Consider the following 25,187-nt stretch of genomic DNA (forward strand, 5'->3'; position numbering starts at 1 on the left):
GTTATTATTATTATTATTATTGTTTTGGTTAGATACATATTTTACTTTTACAATAATAATTATAGTTCTTATGATAATAAAAATGATTATATTTATAATAATAATAATAACAAATACGAACAATAAAACTAATATTAATAATAATAATAATTATGATTAATAATAGTGATAATTGATAATAATAATAATAATAATATTAAAATAAAATAATTATAGTATATAATAATAATAATAACAATATTTATAATAATAATAATAATAATGGATAAATAAATTAATATTAAAAATAATAATTATGAGATTAATAATATAATATTTTGAAATGTCAATTTTTTTAATTAGATATGATAATAATTATAATAATAATATAATAATTATAGTTTTTATTAGTGATAATAATAATAATTATTATTATTATTATTAATAATATTTCTAATTTATTTTTCATATCAATAATATAATATATTATATATTAATATTATTAATAACAGTAATAACTTGACTACTAATGTTAATAATACTAATATTAATAATATATAATAGTAACATATTATTATTATTATTATAATAATAATAATAATAATAATAATAATAATAATAATAATAATAATAATAATAATGATGATGATGATGATCAGTATTACTATTATTACAATATTAATAATGGTTATAATTTTATTATTGTTACTACAAATAATATTTATAGAAAATTTAATAGTAATACTTATAAAATATTACAAGTAATAATATTACTTAATTAACATTATAGTTGAAATCATAAATAAATGAAAAAATAAAAATAAATTAACTTTTGTAAGATTTGAACCTGAGTCCTTTTGTACCAGAGATTTAAAATGACGAAAAAACTAATTTTTATGATACATGTTAATAAAAGAAAATGAGTAATGTAACAATTTTGGTGGTATCTTCTTTTCTTAATATGTAATAGATTTCTTTTAGTTAAAAAGAAGTTAATCATTACATATCTTTTCATAATTTTTTTGCAATAAAATAATATAATTATTACTATATTAAATAAGTTATATATATATATATATATATATATATATATGTATGTAATTGCTATAATTATATATAATAAATAAATGTGATATCGAAATGAAAAGTTTAATAACTTAAAAAGTAATTAAATAATTATATTATTATATTGTAATATATATTAAAATATTTTTATATATAAATTTTATAATATTAAAATGTATAATGGTAATTAAATTGGTGCCTAAATTTAAGGGATTGTTTAAGATGATAGATAAATAGTTGAAATTAGAGATGTTAAAATGGATTGAATTTGAGCCAACTTGGTTCACGGGTGACAATAAATTTAAAATATGAACGAACAACATTCTAATCTCTAAAAAGATTTATGTTTTCTAATTTAATATGGTTCCAATTCGTGGTAAGTTAGTTCATCTGAAATAGATCATACTCCGACGATAAAGAGTTCATTCACTGTCATTCATAGTACGCGAACCGTCAAATTTCATGGTAGTCAACGTACTCATTAATGTCCCAACGAGGAACTTATCAACAGTTTGAGAGCACATTTCTACGAATTTCATAAATCTTTCGCATTGTCATTTAGAGGAAAAGCAGACTTAATGTTGATTGTTATGCTCATTCACATAAGCATTCGCATAATCTCCTATAAGGGAAATTCAACCTATTTAAAAAACAGGAACAAACTTAGCGAGCGAATGTAAATATATCGAAATAGAGACTTCAATTAACACATGTCTAATATTAATGCTTTGAGCTACAAAAACTAAACATAAATAATTATTTTATGCATACTAACGATCTCCTTTAGGAGATTCACTACTACACAAACATAATGATACTAATCATATAATAACATTATTGATAATTAAAATATGCATAAAGTAGAATCAACTACTACCTTGGAGTATATAAATAAAACTAGTAACCGTATACAAAATCATCTATGATCACGCTCATTGAATATAAGTACAATTAGTCAATCTTTGAGCAATCCTGAAATATCATATAATAACGAACTTCAATGAACCCATAACTCAATTATTCATAATTTAGTATCCATACTATGTGTAATTGAAAAAAAAAACATTAATAATTTAAAACAAAAAAACTAAAACTTTAAAATTTTGATGACTTTAGTTACTAACAAAATTTATTATGCTTGATTTTGAATAAATAAAAATATTTAACTGCTATTACCCATTCATAGTATTTTCATTATTTTTTAATTTAACCATAACAAAACATACACATTATTATGAATTAAAAAAACATTATTTATATAATAAAGTTAAAAAATTAATTGTAATTCAATATGCATTTATATTATTCGGAAAAGCATCAAGATTCCATTTAAGGGTTCATTAACGTGACAAAATGTGCAATTTTTCATCCAATTTAAGCAACATAATCGTTCTAGTTCTTAAATTGCGTTCATACATTGATTCACATTTGTGTAACAGTGAAAAGCATGGAAACCACTTTTCACTAAATTTCAATTCAATCATGAGGTGCACTTTCACTTGATCATACGCAACGCAGCATAAAACATTAATTTCCAAATCAAACATACAATTTCATCGTAGGCATCATACATAGGGTAAACATAAAAACCCATAAATCTAATAATTATGGTTCTTCAAAATAGGAAAAACATAAATTAGGGTTCAACATGTAAATTTCATAAAGAAATTCATAAATTCATAATTAACGTTCATAATCTCAGAAAATCCTTAAATTCATAACCGGGGTTTATCATAATTAGAGAAAAATAAGATTTGGGAAAAATATTATAATAGGATAATCATAAATCTAACAACACAAGCTCTCACACTACATTTACATTAATTTGTAGTATTTCAAATGATAATAACTCATTCAAGAAAACTACTTTATACATTAACACACATGTAAGTTATATTAAGATACTAACCTTTATCCATGAGAGATTTACACAATGTTCGTATGAGCGAATTACACTGTTGAACCAGATTTGAGAAAGCGAATTTTGGTTATCCAGCAAGTTCGTTTTCAATAATTTGAAGGGATATGCGAGAGCGTATTTAGGAGATGGATGGATTAATCCATCCCTCAAAACTGCGAAGATAGTGCATATGGTTTGGGCAGATGACGAAACTACCCTTTGCTTTCGTTTCCATGCTAGTAAAGCACCTACCATGGAGGGGGATTGTTGAGTTCATCCATGGAGGGGGAAGAAGATGAGGTGGTTAGGTGTGGTGGGTGAGGAAGAGGATGAAGGGGTAGGTTGTGGTGGTGCACATGCAGGAGGTGGTGGCGTGGTGGTGATGAAGATATGCACTGGTTAACTAATCGGTGCGGTGCAAGTGTGTGTGTGGATGACACCGGTTACGTAACCGATGCCTTGGCAATGAAGGGATGACACCGGTTACGTAACCGATGCCTTGGCAATGAAGGGATGACACCGGTTACGACACTAGTGTCGTGTGTGTGTGTTGTGTTTTTTTTTGTTTACTTTTTTTTTCTTTTTTTTTACTTTTTAAAACCTCTTTTTTAAACTTATTTTTTAACTTTATGTAACTTTTGTTTAAAATTTAATTGTTTAACTTTTTTTAAAATTTAATTGTATAATTTTTTTATATTTTTAAAAATTTAATTATAATTAATTTTATAACATCAAATTGCAAAATCATTCTCTTTTTCCATCAAGGGTATTTTGGTAACTTTCTAATTCTATCTATTTTTACAATTTATTTTATTTATCACATCAATCAAATATTTCACTAACTTTCAAAAAATTTATCTCCAAATCCACTCACTTTACCCTCTAAATCCACTAAAAAAACACAAAAATCCATCCACCTAAATCTACACAAATTCATCTTCACACTCTCTCCCATATACATCCTCCCAAAGGAACACACCCTTAATGAGAATGTGTTATTCAATATTTGTTCTTCAATCTCTCTTTTCTTAATATATCTCTTTGTCTTTTTTTATCCTCTCACATTCTCTTTCTTGAAGACAACCACATACTGTAAAAGAACCTTGTCGCCAGAAACAAAAACCTTAATCCCCTTTCATAAACCAAAGTTCATCATATTGAGTTGATCTTTATTTTATCTTTAAGTTATTTTATTATAACTTCTCATAATAACCAATAGGTCATTGTATTTTATTAAATCACATTTGGAACCATAATAATATTTCAAACGAGTCATTTAATGTCTAAATGTAGATTCATTTTGTTTTTAATTTATTATGATAATAAAAAAAATTAATGATCATTAAAAGAAATAGCATATAATTTTATTATATATAATTAATTAAATTTTAAAAAATAATTATAAAAGTTGAAGATTAAAATAATAATAGGGTTAAATATGTTTTTGGTCATTGAACTTTGAGTGAAAATTGAAAATAGTTTCTCTTTGAAATTTTTAACTAATTTATTCCACCAACATAAGAAATACGTGTATTTAGTCATTCTAACTAAATTTTGTTGAGTTTATTTAACGTTTCAAATATGTTTTACGATAATATTCGATTGTTTACACCGTTTAACTACTAATTTTCGCTTCAATGTTAGATGAGTAACGCATTTAAAATATCAAATATACTCAACAAAAATTGACTAAGTCCACCAAATTTTGAAAGATGGAGACTAAATTGGTTAAAAATTTTAAAAATGAATTAATTTTAATTTTCACTAAAATTTAAGTGACAAAAATATATTTAACACATGATAATATAATTTATACAAATAAAAATAAATTTGATGTTAAAAAATAATTACAATATTAATTCTCTTATTAATAGGTATAAATGTTTATGATGACATTACAATTATTTAAAACAATTCTTTAAAATGATGTCAGATCAATCAATGTATCTTATTATTTGATTAGTATAGTTTGTCTTTTAGAACGTTACAGTTTTTTAATTGAAGTCGGTTTAACTGATGTTTCTTAACGTTACAATTTGTTAATTGAAGTAAGTTTAAATAATGTTTCTTAACGTTAAAATTTAATAATTGATGTCAGTTTAATTACCGTTTCCTATTTTTGCGTAATTATTCTAGTTTTCAGATAAAACTTGTTTTTTCTTTAAATTCGAAAGTTTTTATACAAAAAATATAAAAGTAAACAAAGAATAGTTAAATTTTATTTATTTCCTTTTAAGTTATTGAAATTCTAATAATTCTAAATATAAAATTTATTTTTTATAGTAATAAATTAAATACTAAAATTATATTCCCTTAAACCTATAAAAAAAAATCGTACTAAGTTGAAAAACACAAAATATTGTTAGTCTAAAAAAAAATATAGCAATATTAAAATTTCAATTAATATATTTCATTTGCCATAAATTAAAGATGTTATAGTAACGGTGAGATTTTCACAAATCAATAAATGATAGTAGTTAGTGGCATGTAATTGAATGATAATTCATTAAATTGTTTTCCTTGTCAAATTATGTGGTTAATTACAGGTAAATAATGAATATGAAGAATTGAATTATATTTGTAAAGGTTATTTCTTTCTATTCACGAGTTAAAATTTTAAATTAAATAAATAATGTAACATCCTTTATCTATACTATATGAAAAGAGAATTCATTTTATTTTTCATATTTATTTTTTAATTTTAATCTTTAAATAAAAATTATTTGTGGTAAAATTATAAAAATCATTTATATTTTATTTTATAATAATAACAATAATAATAATTTTTATTATATCTTTTTATGTCCATATTTATTTTTTAAATTTTATTCTTTAAATAAAAAAAATTTACAATAAAAATATGAAAATTATTTATATTTAATTTTATAATAATAATTTTATTATTTTTTATTATCGTAAAAAAATAACGCACCTATGTTTCACTAATTTTGATACATATGTAAATGCTGATTTATATCTTTACTTTTATTTGAGTGTGTTAGAATCTTTTATTTTTTAGTTGAGGAAAAATATTTTGCTTGAAAAAAATGTCATCAAATTGTATATTTATAAATTTCTTTAATATATTAAAATTAAAATTTAATATGTTTCTAGTATACACAAAGTTGAAATTCATATATATTTTAATTTTAAACTTAATATATATATATAGTTCTTTTAATTTAGTAATATTAATTTTTTTAACGTGTGATAACTATTAACATTTGAACTACGAAACTACGAAACATGTTAACATAGTATAAACAATTTCAACCTCATAAAAATTTAAAATAATTAAATTAAGAAAACATATTTAATCTTCCATTAATATGTTTTGATATCACACCCTATCACCACAAGTTAATATGGTTAAATATTTTTTTATTTCAAACAAATCTCTTTCGATTACTTGTGGTTAAGTACCTTTGAACAAGCTTGACAAATGTATGGCTAGTTGAAAAACATGAACAATATATAATAAATGTTATATTTGTAAAAGTTGACTTATTTAATTTTTTCCCTCATAAATATCATTTAATTACATTGGTTAAGTATAAGTTAAAAAAAAGTTTAAACACTCTTGTCAATCTTTTTATCTGTTACAAATGTTCTCTAGAAAAATATTAATGAATATAATAAATGTTCTTGATTTTATTAAAAACATGTATACTACTTTTCAACATCTCCTATTTATTAATTGTAAAAGGCGGAGTATACTAATTAAGAAAAATCATTAATAGTTTACATATTCACATTTAGAAAAATCTTATTTTGTTTAATATTTTTCAATTTTTATTAGTATTAATAGTCAGTTTATCTTCGTTATAACGAATACATTCTTTCCAAGGTCTTATGATTGCAAAACAAAAATTCATATCGAAGAACGAATTGGTTGCATAATTTTTTTAAGTTTGGTAAAAATGACAAAGATAAGTAATGAAAATAAATATAATAAAATAAGAACAATTAAGGTAATATAGTCTAGTGAAAAAAAATACAAATAGATTTTTATGTATTTTATACATCACGAATGATAAGAATTTTGAAAGAATATTAATTAATATAAGTTATAGACTTTATGATGATAACCTAAATAATAATTCTTCATTTCTTATCTTTTGTTTTCTGAATATTTCTTATACTAGTTGAAAATGTCTTTGGATGACAAATCTACATTAGTTGGGATAGATTAGTGAAACAATCACTTTCTTCAATTCATGATCTTGCTTTATTATATTGTATATTTTTTATCTTCTAGAGGAGCTTAATGTACCATGTAATAATGTTAATACCAATGTCCCATTAAAATTTACATCTCCTTATTTTTTTATATTTTTTTCATGTTGTTCACTATTGTGCATTTTTTTTTTATTACCAGCTGTGTATAGTAAATACTAAACCAAATACATTCTTTCCTCCTACGGTTAGAACTCTACTAGAAACATAAATCAAATTAAGACACGACATTTTATAATAAATTATATTTATAAATAAGTTATTAACATTTGATCTTCTCAATCACGGAGAACAAATATTAAAAATAATAGAAAATAAAATAATATCTTATAATTGAATGAAAAACAATTCCTCTCCATTGGTAGAATGATAGCACCTCTCACCATTTACTTTTTTCCATTTTGTTGATGGAATAAAGGAACATTATTTTTCCAAAAGGAGACGAATTTAGGAAGGAGTTCCAAAGTTTGCAAAAGCATAAAAAATAAGAGTGTATTGGTATAGGTGGAACTCTAAATTTAGCAAGCACAGAACTCCAAGAACCTCTTTATCTTGCCAATCACAACCCAAACAAAACCTAGTTTAAAAGAAAAAAAAATACAGAGATGAAAAGCACACAATAGAATATAAAACCAAAAGTAGACCTAAAAAAACGAAAAATTATGCCACTTATGTGAAGAAGCAAAGTGTGTTGATTTTGAAGTCCAAAGTCACCTACATCATCTAACTCTCTCTCCTTGTTTCCTTCCTACCCACCTAGGCCAAACCCATTTCTCACAAATGGAAAAACAGTAAGGAAAGAAATAAAAAATAAATAAATAAATAAATAAATAAATCCCCTTGTTTCAATTTTTCTTTCCCTTTTCTTGAGCAACCACTTTTTCTGTTTCTCTCTCTAAAACCCTTTCTCTCTCTCTATCTCTCAAGATTAGCTTAATTGATGAAGCTTAAGTGGTTTTGCTGAGTTCAGCCCATGGATCTACCATTCGCACCCCTCGGCACCATTAATTCCGCGTAGAGCGTAGAGGAGATTGTCGTGATTCGATTTGGGATCAAAGCGGCGCCGTTCTGGTCAGTGGCGTGGCGCGTGGGTATAAATAGGTGGAGAGAAGATAGAGAAAGAGAGATACAGAGAGAGAAATGAAAATCCCGTGTTGTTCGGTTTGCCAAACGCGTTACAACGAGGAGGAGAGAGTTCCTCTTCTGCTGCAATGTGGCCACGGCTTCTGCAGAGAGTGTCTCTCTAGAATGTTCGCACCCTCTTCGGACGCTACGCTGGCATGTCCCAGGTGCCGACACGTGTCCACTGTGGGAAACTCCGTTCAGGCTCTGCGGAAGAACTACGCGGTGCTCGCGCTGCTCCACTCCGCCACCACCGTCGCCAACGGCGGCGTCGGGAGAGGAGGAGGTGGAGGGGCCAATTTCGACTGCGACTACACCGATGACGAGGAGGAGGACGGAGGCGGGGAGGAGGATGAGGACGACGAGAAGCGTCGTCGGAACAGCCGCGAGTCGCAGGCGTCCAGCTCTGGCGGGTGCGAGCCGGTGATCGAGGTCGGTGGCGGCGCGCACCAGGACCTGAAGTTGGTGCGGCGGATTGGAGAGGGGAGGAGGGCGGGAGTGGAGATGTGGATGGCGGTGATCAGCGGTGGAGTGGAAGGAGGACGGAGGTGCCGGCACAGCGTGGCAGTGAAGAAGGTGACGGTGGTGGAGGGGATGGATTTGGATTGGGTTCAGGGTAAGTTAGAGGATTTGCGTAGGGCTTCGATGTGGTGTAGGAATGTGTGCACTTTCCATGGGACAATGAGGGTGGAGGACAGTTTGTGCCTCGTGATGGATAAGTGCTATGGATCGGTTCAGTCCGAGATGCAGCGCAATGAGGGAAGGCTCACTTTAGAACAAGTCCTAAGGTTTTGGTTTTTATTTATTTATTTATTTTTATTTGTGTTTTCTTCGTTTATTCTTCTGGTTAATCTTGTTGCCTGATGTTTGGTTAGTTTGGTTTCTCTTGGTTTGTTTGATGAGTATCTGTGGTTTTAAATTGCGGTTGTTTGATTATTGTGGTTTTAAGTTGAGGTTGCAGCTATAGTTGGGTTGTTTGTTCAATTTGTGACTGCAGCTTCCAGTGATGTGGTCTGCGTTTTGAAACACTATCAGTATTGTCACAGTTTCAATGGTAAAAGTTGATAAGCAGGAAGGGTATCATTTTGGTTAAAATTTGGGGACAATGTATCAATGTCTAAGTAGACTGTACTAAATTATATGCATTCTTGTTGTCGTCATCTTTGTGGTTAAAATTTAGAGAAAATGTGATGTTATTATGTCCCTGCCAGTCGTTGAATAACCAGTGTTTGGTGGGAGACGCTATCTCTGTGTTTTTCGTGCTGTCTGTGTACTTTTCTTTTGGTAGACAACCAGATAAATAGTTGAATAGTATGTTTATGAAATTGCTTCAGAAAGAATTGGTCAGGATGATTATGACCTTTGACTTTTTTGCTTAATATGGACTAGGTAGTGTCAAAATCATTTTAGTGGAATGAATAATACCTTATTACATTTCAATTTCCCTTGGCACTACGGATAATAACATTACAATTTTCCAAATGTAGATACGGGGCTGACATTGCCCGAGGGGTCGTTGAACTTCATGCTGCAGGCGTTGTTTGCATGAATTTAAAACCATCCAATCTTCTTCTTGACGCAAATGGTCATGCCGTGGTTTCTGATTATGGACTTGCTACAATTCTGAAGAAGCCTTCCTGTTGGAAGGCACGACCAGAGTGTGACTCTGTAAAGATCCATTCCTGTATGGAATGTATAATGCTCAGCCCACATTATACAGCACCAGAGGCTTGGGAACCTGTGAAGAAATCGTTAAATTTGTTTTGGGATGATGGAATAGGTATATCTTCCGAATCAGATGCCTGGAGTTTTGGTTGTACATTGGTGGAGATGTGCACGGGTTCCATTCCGTACGTGGAGCAACTCATTCTTTACTCAACTTTTATTTCTTATGTTCTTCACTCTTTCCAAGTTTCTTAGTGCAAATTCTATATGCAGTTGGGCAGGTTTAAGTGCGGAGGAAATCTATCGAGCGGTTGTTAAAGCTAAGAAGCTGCCTCCACAGTATGCTAGTGTGGTTGGAGGTGGAATTCCGAGGGAATTGTGGAAGATGATTGGAGAGTGCTTGCAATTCAAGCCATCTAAAAGGCCTACTTTTAGTGCTATGCTGGCAATATTTCTCCGCCATTTGCAGGAAATACCACGCAGCCCTCCTGCAAGCCCTGATAAGTAAGTCTGTTATAGCCATTGTTGCATCTTTTTGTGCTGGTTCTGACAGATTAGGAAGTTAAGACTACTTATGATTTTTAGTATGCAAATGTGAGCTTCATTGGAATGAGCTGGATGAACAGTTGTCATTGATGTTTAACTAGCAGCGTTGTCTTATAACTGTTTTATACATTTGTGTGAATACAGTGGCTTAGATAATAAGGGTTCTGTATCAACTGTGATGGAGCCTTCACCTATACCTGAATTGGAAGTTCCTCAGGAAAACCCTAACCATCTTCATCGACTTGTATCTGAAGGAGATACTGCAGGTGTTAGGTTAGTTGGTGTCACAACACTTCTTGTCTGAGCTAATTTATTCTTAAACTTTATCATTTAATTCATTTTCATGTATTTCTTGAACAGAGATCTTCTTGCAAAGGCTGTATTAGAAAATGGCAGCAACTACCTAACATCGTTATTGGAAGCTCAAAATGCTCATGGACAAACAGCTCTCCACTTAGCTTGTAGACGGGGCAGTGCAGAACTTGTCGAGACAATTTTGGAGTATAGAGAAGCAAATGTTGATGTATTGGACAAAGATGGAGATCCTCCTCTTGTTTTTGCCTTAGCAGCTGGGTCCCTAGAATGTGTTCGTAGCCTTGTCAAAAGAAATGCTAATGTGCAGTCAAGATTGAGAGATGGTTTTGGTCCATCTGTAGCTCACGTTTGTGCCTATCATGGCCAGCCAGATTGTATGCGAGTATGTTTTTAAAATGAATTATACTTAGATCTTTCTTCTTCTTCTTCACTAGAACTATATTCATCTAGAATTTTTGTGGAGCAATAACAGGAATTACTATTAGCCGGAGCTGATCCTAATGCGGTGGATGATGAAGGTGAATCTGTTCTGCATAGAGCAATTTCCAAGAAGTACACAGACTGTGCACTTGTAATACTGGAGAATGGAGGCTGTAAATCAATGTCCATTGTGAATTCAAAGAACCTGACGTGAGTATTGGCATATATTTCTTTATAACTAGAACTTGTTTTCCATGTGTGTAAATCAGTATATGATATTCTGATCTTAATTAATTATTGTGAGCTTATTTATTATTATTTATTACACAGGAAAGAAACAGTTTTGCCGAAGCTGTCAATTTGTCATCTTTTTAATTTTACATTTATTGTTGTCTTCATGTCCTGTTCACACCTTAACTTGGGGTATCAGTTTTATGTTTAAAGATGCAGCTCAGCCTGTTGAGTTGCTATGAAGTATGAATTAATGTATTATTACTTTTTCTTATTCTTAGACACATCTATAGTTGTAAACATTTAACGATGGGAATAGGAGAGTGACATTTTTTGTATGCCTATTCTATGTCTAAGCTGCATCTTTAGTTCAATCTGTAATTTGAAGTTGATCGAGTGAAGTGTTCTTGTTCCCTAAAATGCTGTTGGATTTTGTGCATGGGTTTTTGGATTTTACTTGGGATTTTATGCGTATATCATTGGATTTGATTTTGCATCTTTGGATGATAGATTTTTCCTTTTACTTTACGGTACAATATTTCTAAACTATCATTAATTGCCAATGGACCATTATGGGAAAACCAAAAAGGAGAGAAAGTGAGTTATTCCTGTTTTGAGGTTTTGAACTTGATAGTGTAAATACTTCGTAGCAACTCAGCCTGTTGAGTTGCAATGAAGTATGAATTACTGTATCATTATTTTTTCTTATTCTTAGACACATCTCTAGTTGTGGACATTTAAGGAGGGGAACAGGATATGGAATATTTTTTACGTCTAATCTGCATCTTTAGTTCAATTAATCATTGAAGCTGACTTAGCAAAACTTGCTTGTTACGGCAAATGCTGTTGGATTCTATGCATGTGCTTTTGGATTTTACTTGGGCTTTTATGCATGCATTGTTGGATTTTAGGTTGTATCTTTGGATGATAGCTTTTTCCTTTCACTTTACAGTACAATATTTCTAATCTGTCATTAATTGCCCATGGACCATTATGGGAAAACCAAAAATGAGTGAAAGTAAGCCATTCCTGTTTTGAGCTTGGACCTGGCAGCATAAATACTTAATAGCAACTCAGCCTGTTGAGTTGGCACGAATTATGAATTACTGATTAATTTTTTTTTTCTTATTCTTATACACTTCTATAGTTGTGAACATTTAAGGAGGGGAACGGGATAATGGCTTTTTTTGTCTATTCTACGCCTAATCTGCATCTTTAGTACAATTAATAATTTGAAGCTGACTAAGTGAAGCTTGCTTGTTGTTGGATTTTGTGCATGTCTTTTTGGATTTTACTTGGGGTTTTATGCATGCATTCTTGGGTTTTATATTTCATTTTTGGATGATAGCTTTTTGCCTTTCACTTTACTGTACAATATTTCTAAACTATCGTTAATTGCCAATGGACCATTATGGGAAAACCAATTTGAGAGAAACTGAGTCATTCTTGTTTGGAGTTTGAACATGATAGTATTAATACTGCTTGTATTGGTTCATTATATGAAAGGGCTTTATACTCTAGGTAACTTGCCAGCTCAGCATAGTATTTACTGCAAGCTGCTGTTTTGGTTAAGAATTGGACTGATATTTGTACAATAAATCCTGATCCCGTTAGAGATACAGAAATTTAACAGCAAACTTTTCAGTTTTCTCTAAAATCATCCTAATCTCAGAATTCTCCAGAACCAATTCTTGATCGTGATTTGAGTTGTAAAGGAAGTTCCTGAAAAGTTTTCATTTTTAAGTGATAGTTTCTATTCCTTAATATGGTTACTGAGAAATTCATATCAAATTCTGCTAAAAAATCAATTATATTTAATCAAGTAAAATACCACTGGATTCAGTCTGTTGTTTTTGCAGAGGACCACTTTAACTTTATCTGATGATAACAATATCGCATTGCTTAATTGCTCATCATATTTCTTAGAATTTCAGTAAAATTTAGGTTGCTTCTGTTTTAAAGTTATAGAGTATTAGAAAAGAAAATTCTTTTAACGGGTCATCTTCTAGATAATTGAACCCCACATATTGTGAATTGTATCGTTTGTGTTAAATTGATATTTTGTCTAACATGCATATATAATAATCCGCTAATCGTACAGTTTTACTCTGGTGTTGCAGACCACTGCACTTGTGTGTGGCAACATGGAATGTTGCTGTTGTGAAGAGATGGGCGGAAGTTGCAACTTCTGATGAGATTGCTGAAGCAATTGACATACCAAGCCCTATTGGCACTGCATTGTGCATGGCAGCTGCTTCTAAGAAAGACCATGAGAAAGGTATCCAAAACTTCACTGTTTGATAATGATTTTGAAAATTTGACTATTTTAACTTATTTACTTTACTTGGTGCATCTAGAAATTCTTCAATAATGGATATTATCAATTTCAAATAGTTTAGATAAAAAGGAAGGAGTTTTGAAATTATGGGTTTAGGCATAGAGGAAGAGAGGAATGAAGGAAAAAAAAGAATGAAACACCGAGTTTATATTAACTGAGTGTCTGACAATGTATTGATATTTTTAAAACCTACAGCACTAACCCTTATTATCGCATATTGGGATCCTAACTAATTAGGGAAGCAAATCATGATGGTAATTTAAAATATGATAAAATATTTTCATATATTCTAACCAATAGAATGTCAACTGTAGGAAGATAAGGCCTGACAGATCTGTGAAAACTTTAAGTAGATATTGGCCTGTTTTACGTTAGCTTTAAGTAGAGAAAAAAAATTCAAAAAAAGTTTGTAAAAATTTAGCAAACCTGCACCCCCTTCAGTGACAACCTTAAAGTAGCCACTGGCTAAGCCTTAAAGGGACATGACGAAGATATTCTATCCCACAAGAAGTTCAGAAGGTACGAGACTGAATCGTGCATCTACTCCCATGATGAATACACCAAAGAACTTCAGAAACTGCTAATGCCACAAAATTTATACTTGCTATTTATTGAAAAAGCCTTGATCAACAGAAATTATTTCAGAGAAAAGGTCTGGGCCAACCCTCCAATAAACCTAGTATATTATTCTATGCAATGTTGTTGAATAACCATCGTAGTTGTACCATAATGCTATAATGTGGTGTCCTTTGTCCCCTCTGTAATGGTATGTTTATATTGTGGAATTTTGACCATTTTCCATTCATCACCTTGATTCCATGTGAAAATTGACGCCTTATAGTGCAATTGTTTTATTGAACCTGAACTACAACTTTGCACATGACACATCAGATGCCTCACCTATGAGGCCCAAGTAATACAAAAAGCCATCTCTATACCATTGTCCAATAGAAATTAATCTTGTTTTGACCCATATTGCTACCCAAAACCATAACTTTCTTATTTTTAGAACTGCCTAAACTTTTTTGCTAAATTCCGTGATTTTTCCAAGATTGAATAGTTTTCAACGGTCCTGTTGATCGGATGTGGATATCCAAATCTGTTCTTCCACACACTCATTTTAATTGAAAGGTTCGAACAGACATAATGTATTAATGTGTTTATTTAGAGCTTATAACAATAAGTTGTGAAATCTATCAATTTGCTAATCGATGATCACCAAAAGGGTTTGTTTCCTAATTTCATTTGGTCTCCTTATTAATTAGGGGATAGGTAGGAGTCTTATTGTATTTGTGAGATTTGATCTTTAGTTGTAGTATAACTTATATGCTTGTTCTAACTCTGCATAAACCAATTTTAATTCTTTGTTTGTCCACATCTTATCAAATCATTATCATTTTATATAAAAATATAAAAAATAGAGAAAAACTACAAAAGTTCCTTTTCTTTTTCTAATTTAAAAGCTGTAGTAGCCATGGCAGAAATGGTGAAGACAATGATGAAAAAGGAGATGAGTAAATAAAAAATATAAGATTAGAATACCCTAGAGTCTAACTCATGCCCCAGCCCAAACATTAAAATATGACAGCCCACCCAAAATATCCAAAATGGTTGTCTTTTCTCAAACAACTAGCAAAAACCGCTAGCAGTGACTTGTCCTGCCACCTTCAGTGTGTTCTTCAGGCGACCAGCCAGCAATGTGACTCAAATCTTTGGTGTCTACCCTTCTCCTTCACCCCCAGTCTTGCTATTTTGCATCGTTTCTCTGACTCAGCCTCATGCTTGTCTCGTTGCCTCTCTTTCTGACTAAACCAGTCAATGCCCTCTTCTTTTTTCCCATGCTCTGACTTATTTGAAAATACATCTGCACTGCAATTCTATCTCTGTAATTAAATACAAAAATGCATGTTCTATGTATTTCTCTCATTATCTGCATTCCCATCTGCCATATTCACATTGTGGATCTTTGGCTGGCACCATAGCCTGTTATCTGCCACTGATAACACCTCGTTGAATTAATTCTTCAAATTTCGGAGTTAATACACGGGTATTTTTAATATCATTTATGCTATTTATTCTCTTTATTGACATAATTGAATTCTGTGACCTTGTTTGTCTGTGCCAAATTTAGAGGGCAGAGAACTGGTGCAGATACTGCTTGCAGCTGGAGCTGATCCTTCTGCTCAAGATTCACAAAATGGGAGGACAGCATTGCATACGGCTGCTATGACTAATGATGTCGACCTGGTTCAGGTAAGCGAATGAGCTTCTTGATGACAATGATTGAGCCTCTTGGTTAAAATGATTTAGTGTCCGTAAATATATTTTTTGGTGCTAAAGTATGCATATTTTGTACTTCATGGTAATATGTGTTGGGTGTTTTGAGTAGGTTATTCTGGCTGCTGGGGTTGATGTGAACATTCGCAATGTGCACAACAGTATTCCTCTTCACTTGGCCTTAGCTAGGGGTGCTAAGGCATGTGTTGGACTGCTTCTAGCTGCTGGAGCAAATTTTAATTTGCAGGTTTTCATTCAAATTCTCATTTTCCTGTTTGATCATTTACAATTACTTGAGACTGAGACTTTAAAATATGAGTAGTGGACAACAGTACCACTCTCTTCCTCTTCTATTTATAGTGAAGCAAGCACGTACATATGAAAAGATATGAAAAGACTACTCTAAGATACTAGGCATGATTACATGCAACAGTAGATATGGCAGTAGGTAGTTTCCCACACTCAACACCCTACACATAGGGTTAATGATACAATAGGTATAGGTAATAATTCTAACACAATTATAATTAGGTATTGCTATGCTTGTCTGTTAGTTTTTTTTTGTAAGATGAGGAGAATGAGAGCGTACCATTTTACCGAAGCACTTGTCCAAAAAGAAATATCTGCGTCAAAAGTTGGTCACCTTCATATATTGTTATGGATGATGTAGAAATTTCAATCTCTGGCAGCACATCGAATATGTTGTTTTGCTTTTTGTGATGTCTTCTTTCCCCCCTATTTCTCATATAGTTCATAAAACTTTCTATTTTCTACCTTAAATCTTTATCACATGATATAGTTTTGCCTTCAGTATCTGATGTAGTCATTCTTTATATTGAGTAATCTGAGCTTAATGATATTGATTCCTGTGAAGGTGGTTGAGGGGCTAACAAATCTAAGGAATGTGATTCATATTAAAAATCAATAGATTAAGTAAACTGGAGAAGACAGAATATAATTGACTTTTATTCTTGGGCGTGTGCTTGTTTCCATTACATCAAAGCCGTCTTTGTGAATCTTTTTAATTTGTTGTGCTCTTTACTTTTTATATATATTTGAACCGTTTGTACTGGATTTTATGGTGAACCATAAAAGTGTGCAACTAGTGTTTAGCTTATAACAAAAGCACGTATTTTTGGCTTCAAAATTTTGTTTACTTGGCAGAAATAATTCGAAGTTGACATGTTACGTGTAGTTTGGAAGGAAGCTTTGCCATTATGTCCTTGTCATTTGATGTTCTAATGTAACTGTCAGGATGACGACGGTGACAACGCTTTCCATATAGCAGCTGAGACAGCAAAAATGGTTCGTGAAAATCTGAACTGGCTTGTTATTATGCTAATGCATCCTGATGCTGATATTGAAGTCAGAAACCACAGGTAAAGGCACTTCATTAAGTTGTAATTATTATTTTTGAACATCATAAACTTATCTGTAATATTATTGTCATAACTTTGAAACTGCATCTAACTGTTTCATGTTAGTCCTATTTAACTGATTATCCCGTGACTGATGGGGTTATGTTTTTTTGATAGTGGCAAGACGCTACGTGACATTTTGGAGGCTCTCCCCCGAGAATGGTTATCCGAAGATCTGGTGGAAGCACTCTCAAATAGGGGAGTTCATTTGTCTCCTACATCGTGAGTGGAAGACATTATTATATGCTAGCTTTTAGTTTGAGATTTATTGTCTTCCTATATATGAGTAATATGTTTAAAATTTTGTTTTTTGATGAATATATAGATTTGAAGTGGGAGACTGGGTGAAATTTAAAAAATCTGTCACAACTCCAACACATGGATGGCAAGGTGCTAGTGCACAAAGTGTTGGTTTTGTGCAAAGTGTTCCAGACAAAGATAATCTCGTTGTTTCATTTTGTTCTGGAGAGGTTCGTCTTCTGGCAAATGAAGTTATAAAAGTCATTCCATTGGACAGGGGACAACATGTACAACTGAAAGAAGATGTAAAAGAGCCTAGGTATAAGTTTACATAACTGTGTTTCGTAATTTTTTGTATGCAAAGGCTTCTTTATATTTGATGTCAATTATATACATTTGGTATATGGGTTTGGGCCCATTTCTATGTAATGCTTTATACTTAAGATTAAAAAAAGGAGAAATAAATATTTTAGATGGCTTGAAAGACCCCTCTTATGATCTTTTATTTATAACGATAAAAATGTGATACAATGAAAAGATGAAAGATCAAAAGGCTACTAGAATCTTAGGTTCAACTCATAGATATAGCAGGAAATAGTTCCCAACATAACTACTTTCTACCCAAATATTAATATTTATGCTACTAGCAATATGTATATATTGTTCTCAGCTGTGCTAATTGGAAATTCAAGAGGAGGATTATATCTCATAAATGTATACTATTTTTCCCTTTGTGGTACCTAGAGCCTATTCCTCTAAATGGTGTCTTCTCTGTGAACCCTTTGTTTATCAATGTCAAAATTTGCCTTGCAACTTCTGCGTCGTCTTGCCATCACCATTTTGACCAGCGACCCCACCCTTGCTATTGCGCTGCTAACACATTCACAACGTAGTGGCCTTGTGCCAATTGTGGATGTGTTTTTCTCTCTCAAGTCTAGTGCTTCTCTCTCCTCCACTTGCCCTTGGTGACTTTTAGCATTGGTCAATGTGAATATGCTATTTTTACTATGTCAATGTCCCACTCTCCATTGTCTACTTAGATGGGAACAATTATGACACTTGGACATCTAATGTCAAACTTTTGCTTAAAGGATAAGGTTATATTGACTATCTTACCTAAACAACATAGACTCCATTGATTAGAAGATCGCTCTCATTGGTCCAAAGTTGAAATCTCGAGTACCAGCGCTCCTAGATGCTTTGATGGCTCCATGAATGAGTACTTAGGCAAAGTTCATGGTCTCCTAGGTTTGCCAAGCTACAACATCTTTGTCAATTATGCCAACATAGTTAGTTGTAGTTCTTTTACTAGGAGTGTACCAAATAGAACTTTGTCTCCTTTTTCTTTAGTCCACTCAAATATGTGGGACTCGAGTTTCATTACATCCATTTTAGGATTTCCATATTTTGTAACATCTGTTGATGATTATTCTCAACATACTAGGTTGTTCTTAATGAAAATCATTCTGAGTTGTTTCCCATATTTCAATCTTTTTATAATGAAGTTAAAAATTAGTTTAGTATTTCTATTTGTAATTTTCCGTATTGATAACACTTGTGAATACCTCTGCCATTCTTTTTAGACATTCATGGCTTCCCATAGTGTTTTTCATAAAACCTCATGTGCATATTCCTCTCATCAAAATGGAGTGGCAAAGTGCGAGAATAACTCTTTTCTTTTTCATGGTTGTGTTCCTCAATAATTTTGGGGTGATGTTTAACGGTGTGCTATCTTATCAATCAAATTCCATCTTGTGTTCTTATTAACCAAATACCTCACTCTATTTTTGTTTTATCATCAATCTCTCCACCCTTTAACTCCTTGTGTTTTTGGGTCCACCTTTTTGTTCATAATCCCAATTCTGATCCTTTGTCAGCTAGGTCTCATAAGTATGTCCTCTTAGACTATCCTTGGTATCATAAAGGATATAAGTGTTTGTCACCCCTTTTTGTTGTTATTTGATTTTAGTTGATGTCACCTTTGAGCCTTCTCCCCACTTTGCATTGATTCCCTTATGAGAGTTTCCAAGCCCCCTTTACGACCCCCATTGTATTTGATCCCATAGACATATTCAATGTAATGTCAAATTCACCAACTTAGCCTCCACTCCAAGTTTGTCATTGCATGAAACACACCTTCCTATTGGGGCACCTATTGATATACTCTGATGCCAACTCGATTCCAACTCTTTTGCCCCTCTTGTTGTGCCTCTTGAGCATTAGCTACTCATAATCCTTTCCCTTATTATGCCGCCTCTAATTATCATTGGTTGTCTCCATTCCATTACATTTATCTCTCTTTCATTTCTTTTGTGTCTAATCCTAAGAGTGTAGGGGATGCCTTCGCCCACTCTTGTTGGAGACAAGCCATGCTGGATGAATTGTGTGCTCTTTAGAATAGTGCTATATGGGATCTTGCTCCTTTGGTTCTTTGCCATCAAAGCTGGCTTTGCGTTTGTTATATTTTTCATAGCCATGGGTGTTCTTTGATGTTGGCCCCTCTACTAGTTGAAATTTAAAAATGCCTTCCTACATGGTGATTTTCAAGAGGAAATATATATGAACCAACTACTTGTGTTTGTTGCTCAAGGGGGGTATTTTCGTTAAGTATGTTGAGTCCACAAATCTATGGTCTTAAACAATCTTTCAAGGCATGGTGTGGTAGATTCAATGCAGTTGTCCAACGATTTGGTATGACTCAAAGCGAAGTCGACCATTTTGTGTTTTTATCATCATTTGACTGTTGGGTCTATCTACTAGATGGAGTGTATTAATGACATTGTTCTTATAGGTAGTGACCACAATAACATCTCATAGATAAAACAACGCCTTATCATTTCTGAATAAAATATCTTGGTATACTCAAGTACTTTTGGGGGATTGAGGTAAGCCCAATCCAGCAGTGGAATTATTATTTCCAAGAGAAAGTATGCATTTGATATTTTAGAGGATAGTAACACACCTATGGGTCCCAAATCTAAACTTCTATCAAGTTAGGGGGAGCCACTTTCGGATCATAAGGGATATATAGGAGACTGACTAGTTGGAAAACTAAATTACCTCATGTGAGCTTATTTGGTTCAAATAGTTGCCTAAAGAACTGAAATTTGGGGGAAGTTGTACAAATGTCTCTCATTTGTGATAACCAAACTGCTCTTCATAATGTCTCAAATCTAGTATTTCATGAGAGGACCAAAGATATTGTATGTTAGTTTAAGAAATACAAGGGGTTATGCTAATAGGGGTGCAATTGATTTGGCCCATTGAGGGTGGGTTTATTTTAGCAGACCTGTAGCTGTATTTAAATAGGAAGAGGGGTTGAGAGGGATTTCATTTTGTCATTTGAGAGGATTGGTGCCTTTGGGCACTGGATATGCAGACCCTCGAAGTTCTGCAATCATATTGTAATCAAGGGAATTTTCCCATTTTCTCTATAAATCTGATCCAGTTCATATCATTTGATTGGAGTGCCTAATTAGTTTGGGGTCATGATGCTACTTTTTAAATTTTACTGTCTGGTGGATTTATCATACCGTTTTATTTATTCTCTATTCAAGGCTTTTATTTACAAGAAAGTACAAGAAAGGAAATGATAGTGTAGAAGACAACCCTTGAATGGCATGCTTGCAATCATACTGTAATCAGGGGAGTTTTCCCATTTTCTCTATAAATCTGATCCAGTTCATATAATTTGATTGGTGTGCCCAATTAGTTTGGGGTCATCATGCTACTTTTTAAATCTTACTGTTTGGTGGATTTATCAAGGTTTTTATTCTCTATTCAAGGTTTTTTATTTACAAGAAAGTATACGAGAAAGGAAATGATGGTGTAGAAGACAACCTTGTGCATGTCATGCTTGCAATCCTTGATGATTTTGCGTTAGTGTTTAATATTTATTACTATTTATCTATTTTAGATTTGGTTGGCGTGGGCAGTCACGTGACAGCATTGGGACAGTATTATGTGTTGACGAAGATGGAATCCTCCGTGTTGGGTTTCCCGGAGCATCTAGAGGATGGAAAGCTGACCCAGCAGAGATGGAACGTGTTGAAGAATTCAAGGTTGGAGACTGGGTTCGCATTCGTCCAACTCTTACATCTGCAAAGCATGGACTAGGAGCTGTGACTCCAGGAAGCATTGGCATCGTATATTGTATACGACCAGACAGCAGTCTGTTAGTAGAACTGAGTTATCTTCCAAATCCATGGCATTGTGAGCCAGAGGAGGTTGAGCATGTTGCTCCTTTTAGGGTAAGAAAAACTCAGATAACTTTCGTTCTATTGCGTTTATTTGTCTCCTGTCTTCATTATATGACTTTACTAACAAATTTGTCTTACAGATAGGTGATCGGGTATGCGTGAAACGATCTGTTGCAGAACCTAGATATGCTTGGGGTGGTGAGACACATCATAGTGTTGGAAGAATAAGCGAGATTGAGAATGATGGTCTCTTAATTATAGAAATACCAAATCGACCCATACCATGGCAAGCTGATCCTGCGGATATGGAGAAGGTGGAAGATTTCAAGGTAATCCTTTCCGTTAAAGTTGATTATTTATTTGTTCTTTCTATACATTTCGTGTCAGATGTCTTATTGGGTAGCCCTATTTAATTATTCATTTGGCCAAAGCAGGTTGGAGATTGGGTAAGAGTGAAAGCTTCAGTGTCTTCTCCAAAATATGGATGGGAAGATATTACAAGGAACAGCATTGGTGTAATTCATGGCTTGGAGGAGGATGGCGATATGGGTGTTGCTTTTTGCTTCAGAAGTAAGCCTTTTTCTTGCTCAGTCACTGACGTGGAGAAAGTTCCTCCATTTGAGGTGGGACAAGAAATTCATGTGATTGCATCAGTTACTCAGCCTCGTCTTGGGTGGTCAAATGAATCACCAGCTACAGTTGGAAAAGTAGTGAGAATAGACATGGATGGTGCTCTCAATGTAAGTTTAATCTGTATTTTCTAGATTTTATGCATGATTCTACAACTTCAATGACTTTAAGCTAACCGTGACATCTGAAGTGTCTTCCATAACTAAATTGCTACATCGGACCTAATACTGTTTTCTGTAACACTGTTATGTAGTGATACTGTGTGTTAGGTGTGTGAAGTTTATAACATTGTATAAATATGCCTAGAAAACTGCCTTCATCTGGGAGGATTTTGCTTTCTTTATGGCAGAAATTAAATTTTACAGCAAACCTTTGAACAAGCCCAGCTGTAACATGAAATTCTATCTTTTCTATCAGTATCTGTATGGCTGGTTTAAACTTAAGAAGTGATGCCAACAAATTTCAGTAAAGGGTTGGCTATTATTAAAATATTATATTATTAAATGAGTAAGCAACTATTAGTTGTCCAAGTTTATCCGCCTTGGGTGGACTGGGTATCAGAATTTGCCTGTCATGGCTGTAGTTTCTACAAAAGTGGTGAGGTGGTGCTTCACAAATAACAAGTGTGCAAATGTCATTTTAAGAAAACCACCTCATCTTTAGCTGTGTGTGCTGTCGTCCCTGCCTTATGAGAAAATTAGACTAATGTATTGACCGCTGTGACTAAGGAATTAAACAAACTAAATATAAAATATTTAGTCAACAATTGTTTTAGTGATTTCATGTTGATTGTTGAGAATAAAGAAAACAGGATTTGAGATTAATCTCCCTTGTGTATAAACCACACATAGGGTAATCTATTTATAGTAAAGAGAGGTACAATTAAAAAGAGTAACTGAAAATAAATAGAATAAATAAAAGATATTGTTTGATATTGTGATTAACAATATCTAATAATATCTTAATAATATCAAACAATATCTAACATTGATAATATATGTAAGAATTGATTTTGCTGGTTTCTTTGTAGGTGAGGGTCACCGGTAGGCAGAGCTTGTGGAAAGTTTCTCCTGGAGATGCAGAGCGGCTTCCAGGATTTGAAGTTGGGGATTGGGTTCGTTCAAAACCAAGCCTGGGAACCAGACCGAGCTATGACTGGAATAGTGTTGGGAGAGAAAGTTTAGCTGTTGTGCATAGTGTACAGGATTCTGGATACTTGGAGTTGGCTTGCTGTTTTCGCAAAGGGAAGTGGATCACTCATTATACGGATGTTGAAAAGGTTCCTAGCTTTAAAGTTGGGCAGTATGTTAGGTTCCGAACTGGTTTGGTTGAACCAAGGTGGGGCTGGAGAGGAGCTCGGCCCGAATCTCAAGGGGTTATAACCAGTATTCATGCTGATGGAGAAGTCAGGATCGCATTTTTTGGTCTTCCAGAGCTGTGGAGAGGGGATCCTTCAGACCTTGAGATTGAACAAATTTTTGAAGTGGGAGAGTGGGTGAGGTTGACAGAAAATGCAAATAATTGGAAATCAATTGGACCAGGTAGTGTTGGTGTTGTTCAAGGAATAGGGTATGAAGGAGATGAACTAGACAGAAGCATTTTTGTGGGATTTTGTGGGGAGCAAGAAAAGTGGGTTGGACCTACTTCACATCTTGAAAGATTTGACAAACTCTTTGTTGGACAGAAGGTTAGAGTGAAACAATATGTGAAGCAACCAAGATTTGGATGGTCAGGGCATAGCCATGCTAGTCTTGGGACCATACAGGCTATTGATGCGGATGGAAAGCTTCGAATATACACTCCAGCAGGATCCAGAACATGGATGTTGGACCCATCAGAAGTGGAGGTGGTAGAAGAGAAGGAGCTGTGTATTGGTGACTGGGTGAGGGTTAAAGCTTCGGTTTCAACCCCAACACACCATTGGGGGGAAGTGAGTCATTCAAGCATTGGAGTTGTGCATCGAATGGAAGATGAAGATCTTTGGGTGGCTTTCTGTTTCATGGAGAGGCTATGGCTTTGTAAGGGTTGGGAAATGGAACGAGTTAGGCCGTTTAAAGTGGGTGACAAGGTAAGGATCAGAGATGGACTGGTGAACCCACGTTGGGGATGGGGAATGGAGACTCATGCGAGCAAGGGAGAAGTTGTAGGGGTAGATGCAAATGGCAAACTAAGAATAAAATTCCGGTGGAGGGAAGGGAGGCCCTGGATAGGAGATCCTGCTGATCTTGCCCTTGACGAAGACTGATAATGCTATTTTAGGAATATGAAGGTTGTACCATAACTCAATATTCTCAATTAGCTCTTTAGCCTATGTTTTTCTGGGCTGAGCTTGTGCAAAGTGGAAACTTTTATGCGCTCTGCTACTTCTCATCAAGGTTGGAATGCCCTTTGGCCCCATATAATGAATGATGTTAATAAATAGAGTGAAAGAATTGAAGCTGTTGACCGGGTGGTGCGGAGATATAAAAGCTCATTTACATTCATTACTCACAAGTTTGTAGTCCCAGATTTTGAGGTGTATATCACATCATATGTATGTTTATTGCATATTGTACAAATTTGTACTCAACAGTCGACTTAATGCATTTTTTTGACTCACCAGTATG

The 25,187-nt window shown here is 33.2% G+C and overlaps 1 protein-coding gene across 1 annotated transcript; it reads left to right on the plus strand.

Annotated features, from left to right (window-relative positions):
* Positions 1 to 8,048: 8,048 nt before the first annotated feature.
* LOC114180288 (E3 ubiquitin-protein ligase KEG) lies at positions 8,049 to 25,182 on the plus strand. Its single transcript, XM_028066581.1, has 16 exons — positions 8,049 to 9,090; positions 9,790 to 10,152; positions 10,241 to 10,471; positions 10,658 to 10,786; positions 10,874 to 11,210; positions 11,301 to 11,458; positions 13,600 to 13,757; positions 15,949 to 16,070; positions 16,207 to 16,341; positions 17,349 to 17,473; positions 17,630 to 17,734; positions 17,838 to 18,071; positions 21,669 to 22,002; positions 22,092 to 22,280; positions 22,386 to 22,691; positions 23,612 to 25,182. Exons 1-16 carry the CDS (start codon positions 8,321 to 8,323, stop codon positions 24,824 to 24,826), a joined length of 4,911 nt encoding a protein of 1,636 aa, XP_027922382.1. The 5' UTR covers positions 8,049 to 8,320; the 3' UTR covers positions 24,827 to 25,182.
* The last annotated feature ends 5 nt before the right edge of the window (positions 25,183 to 25,187 follow it).

The sequence above is a fragment of the Vigna unguiculata genome, chromosome 1 (assembly GCF_004118075.2).
Source record: "Vigna unguiculata cultivar IT97K-499-35 chromosome 1, ASM411807v1, whole genome shotgun sequence".
In the NCBI taxonomy this organism is placed as follows: domain Eukaryota; kingdom Viridiplantae; phylum Streptophyta; class Magnoliopsida; order Fabales; family Fabaceae; genus Vigna; species Vigna unguiculata.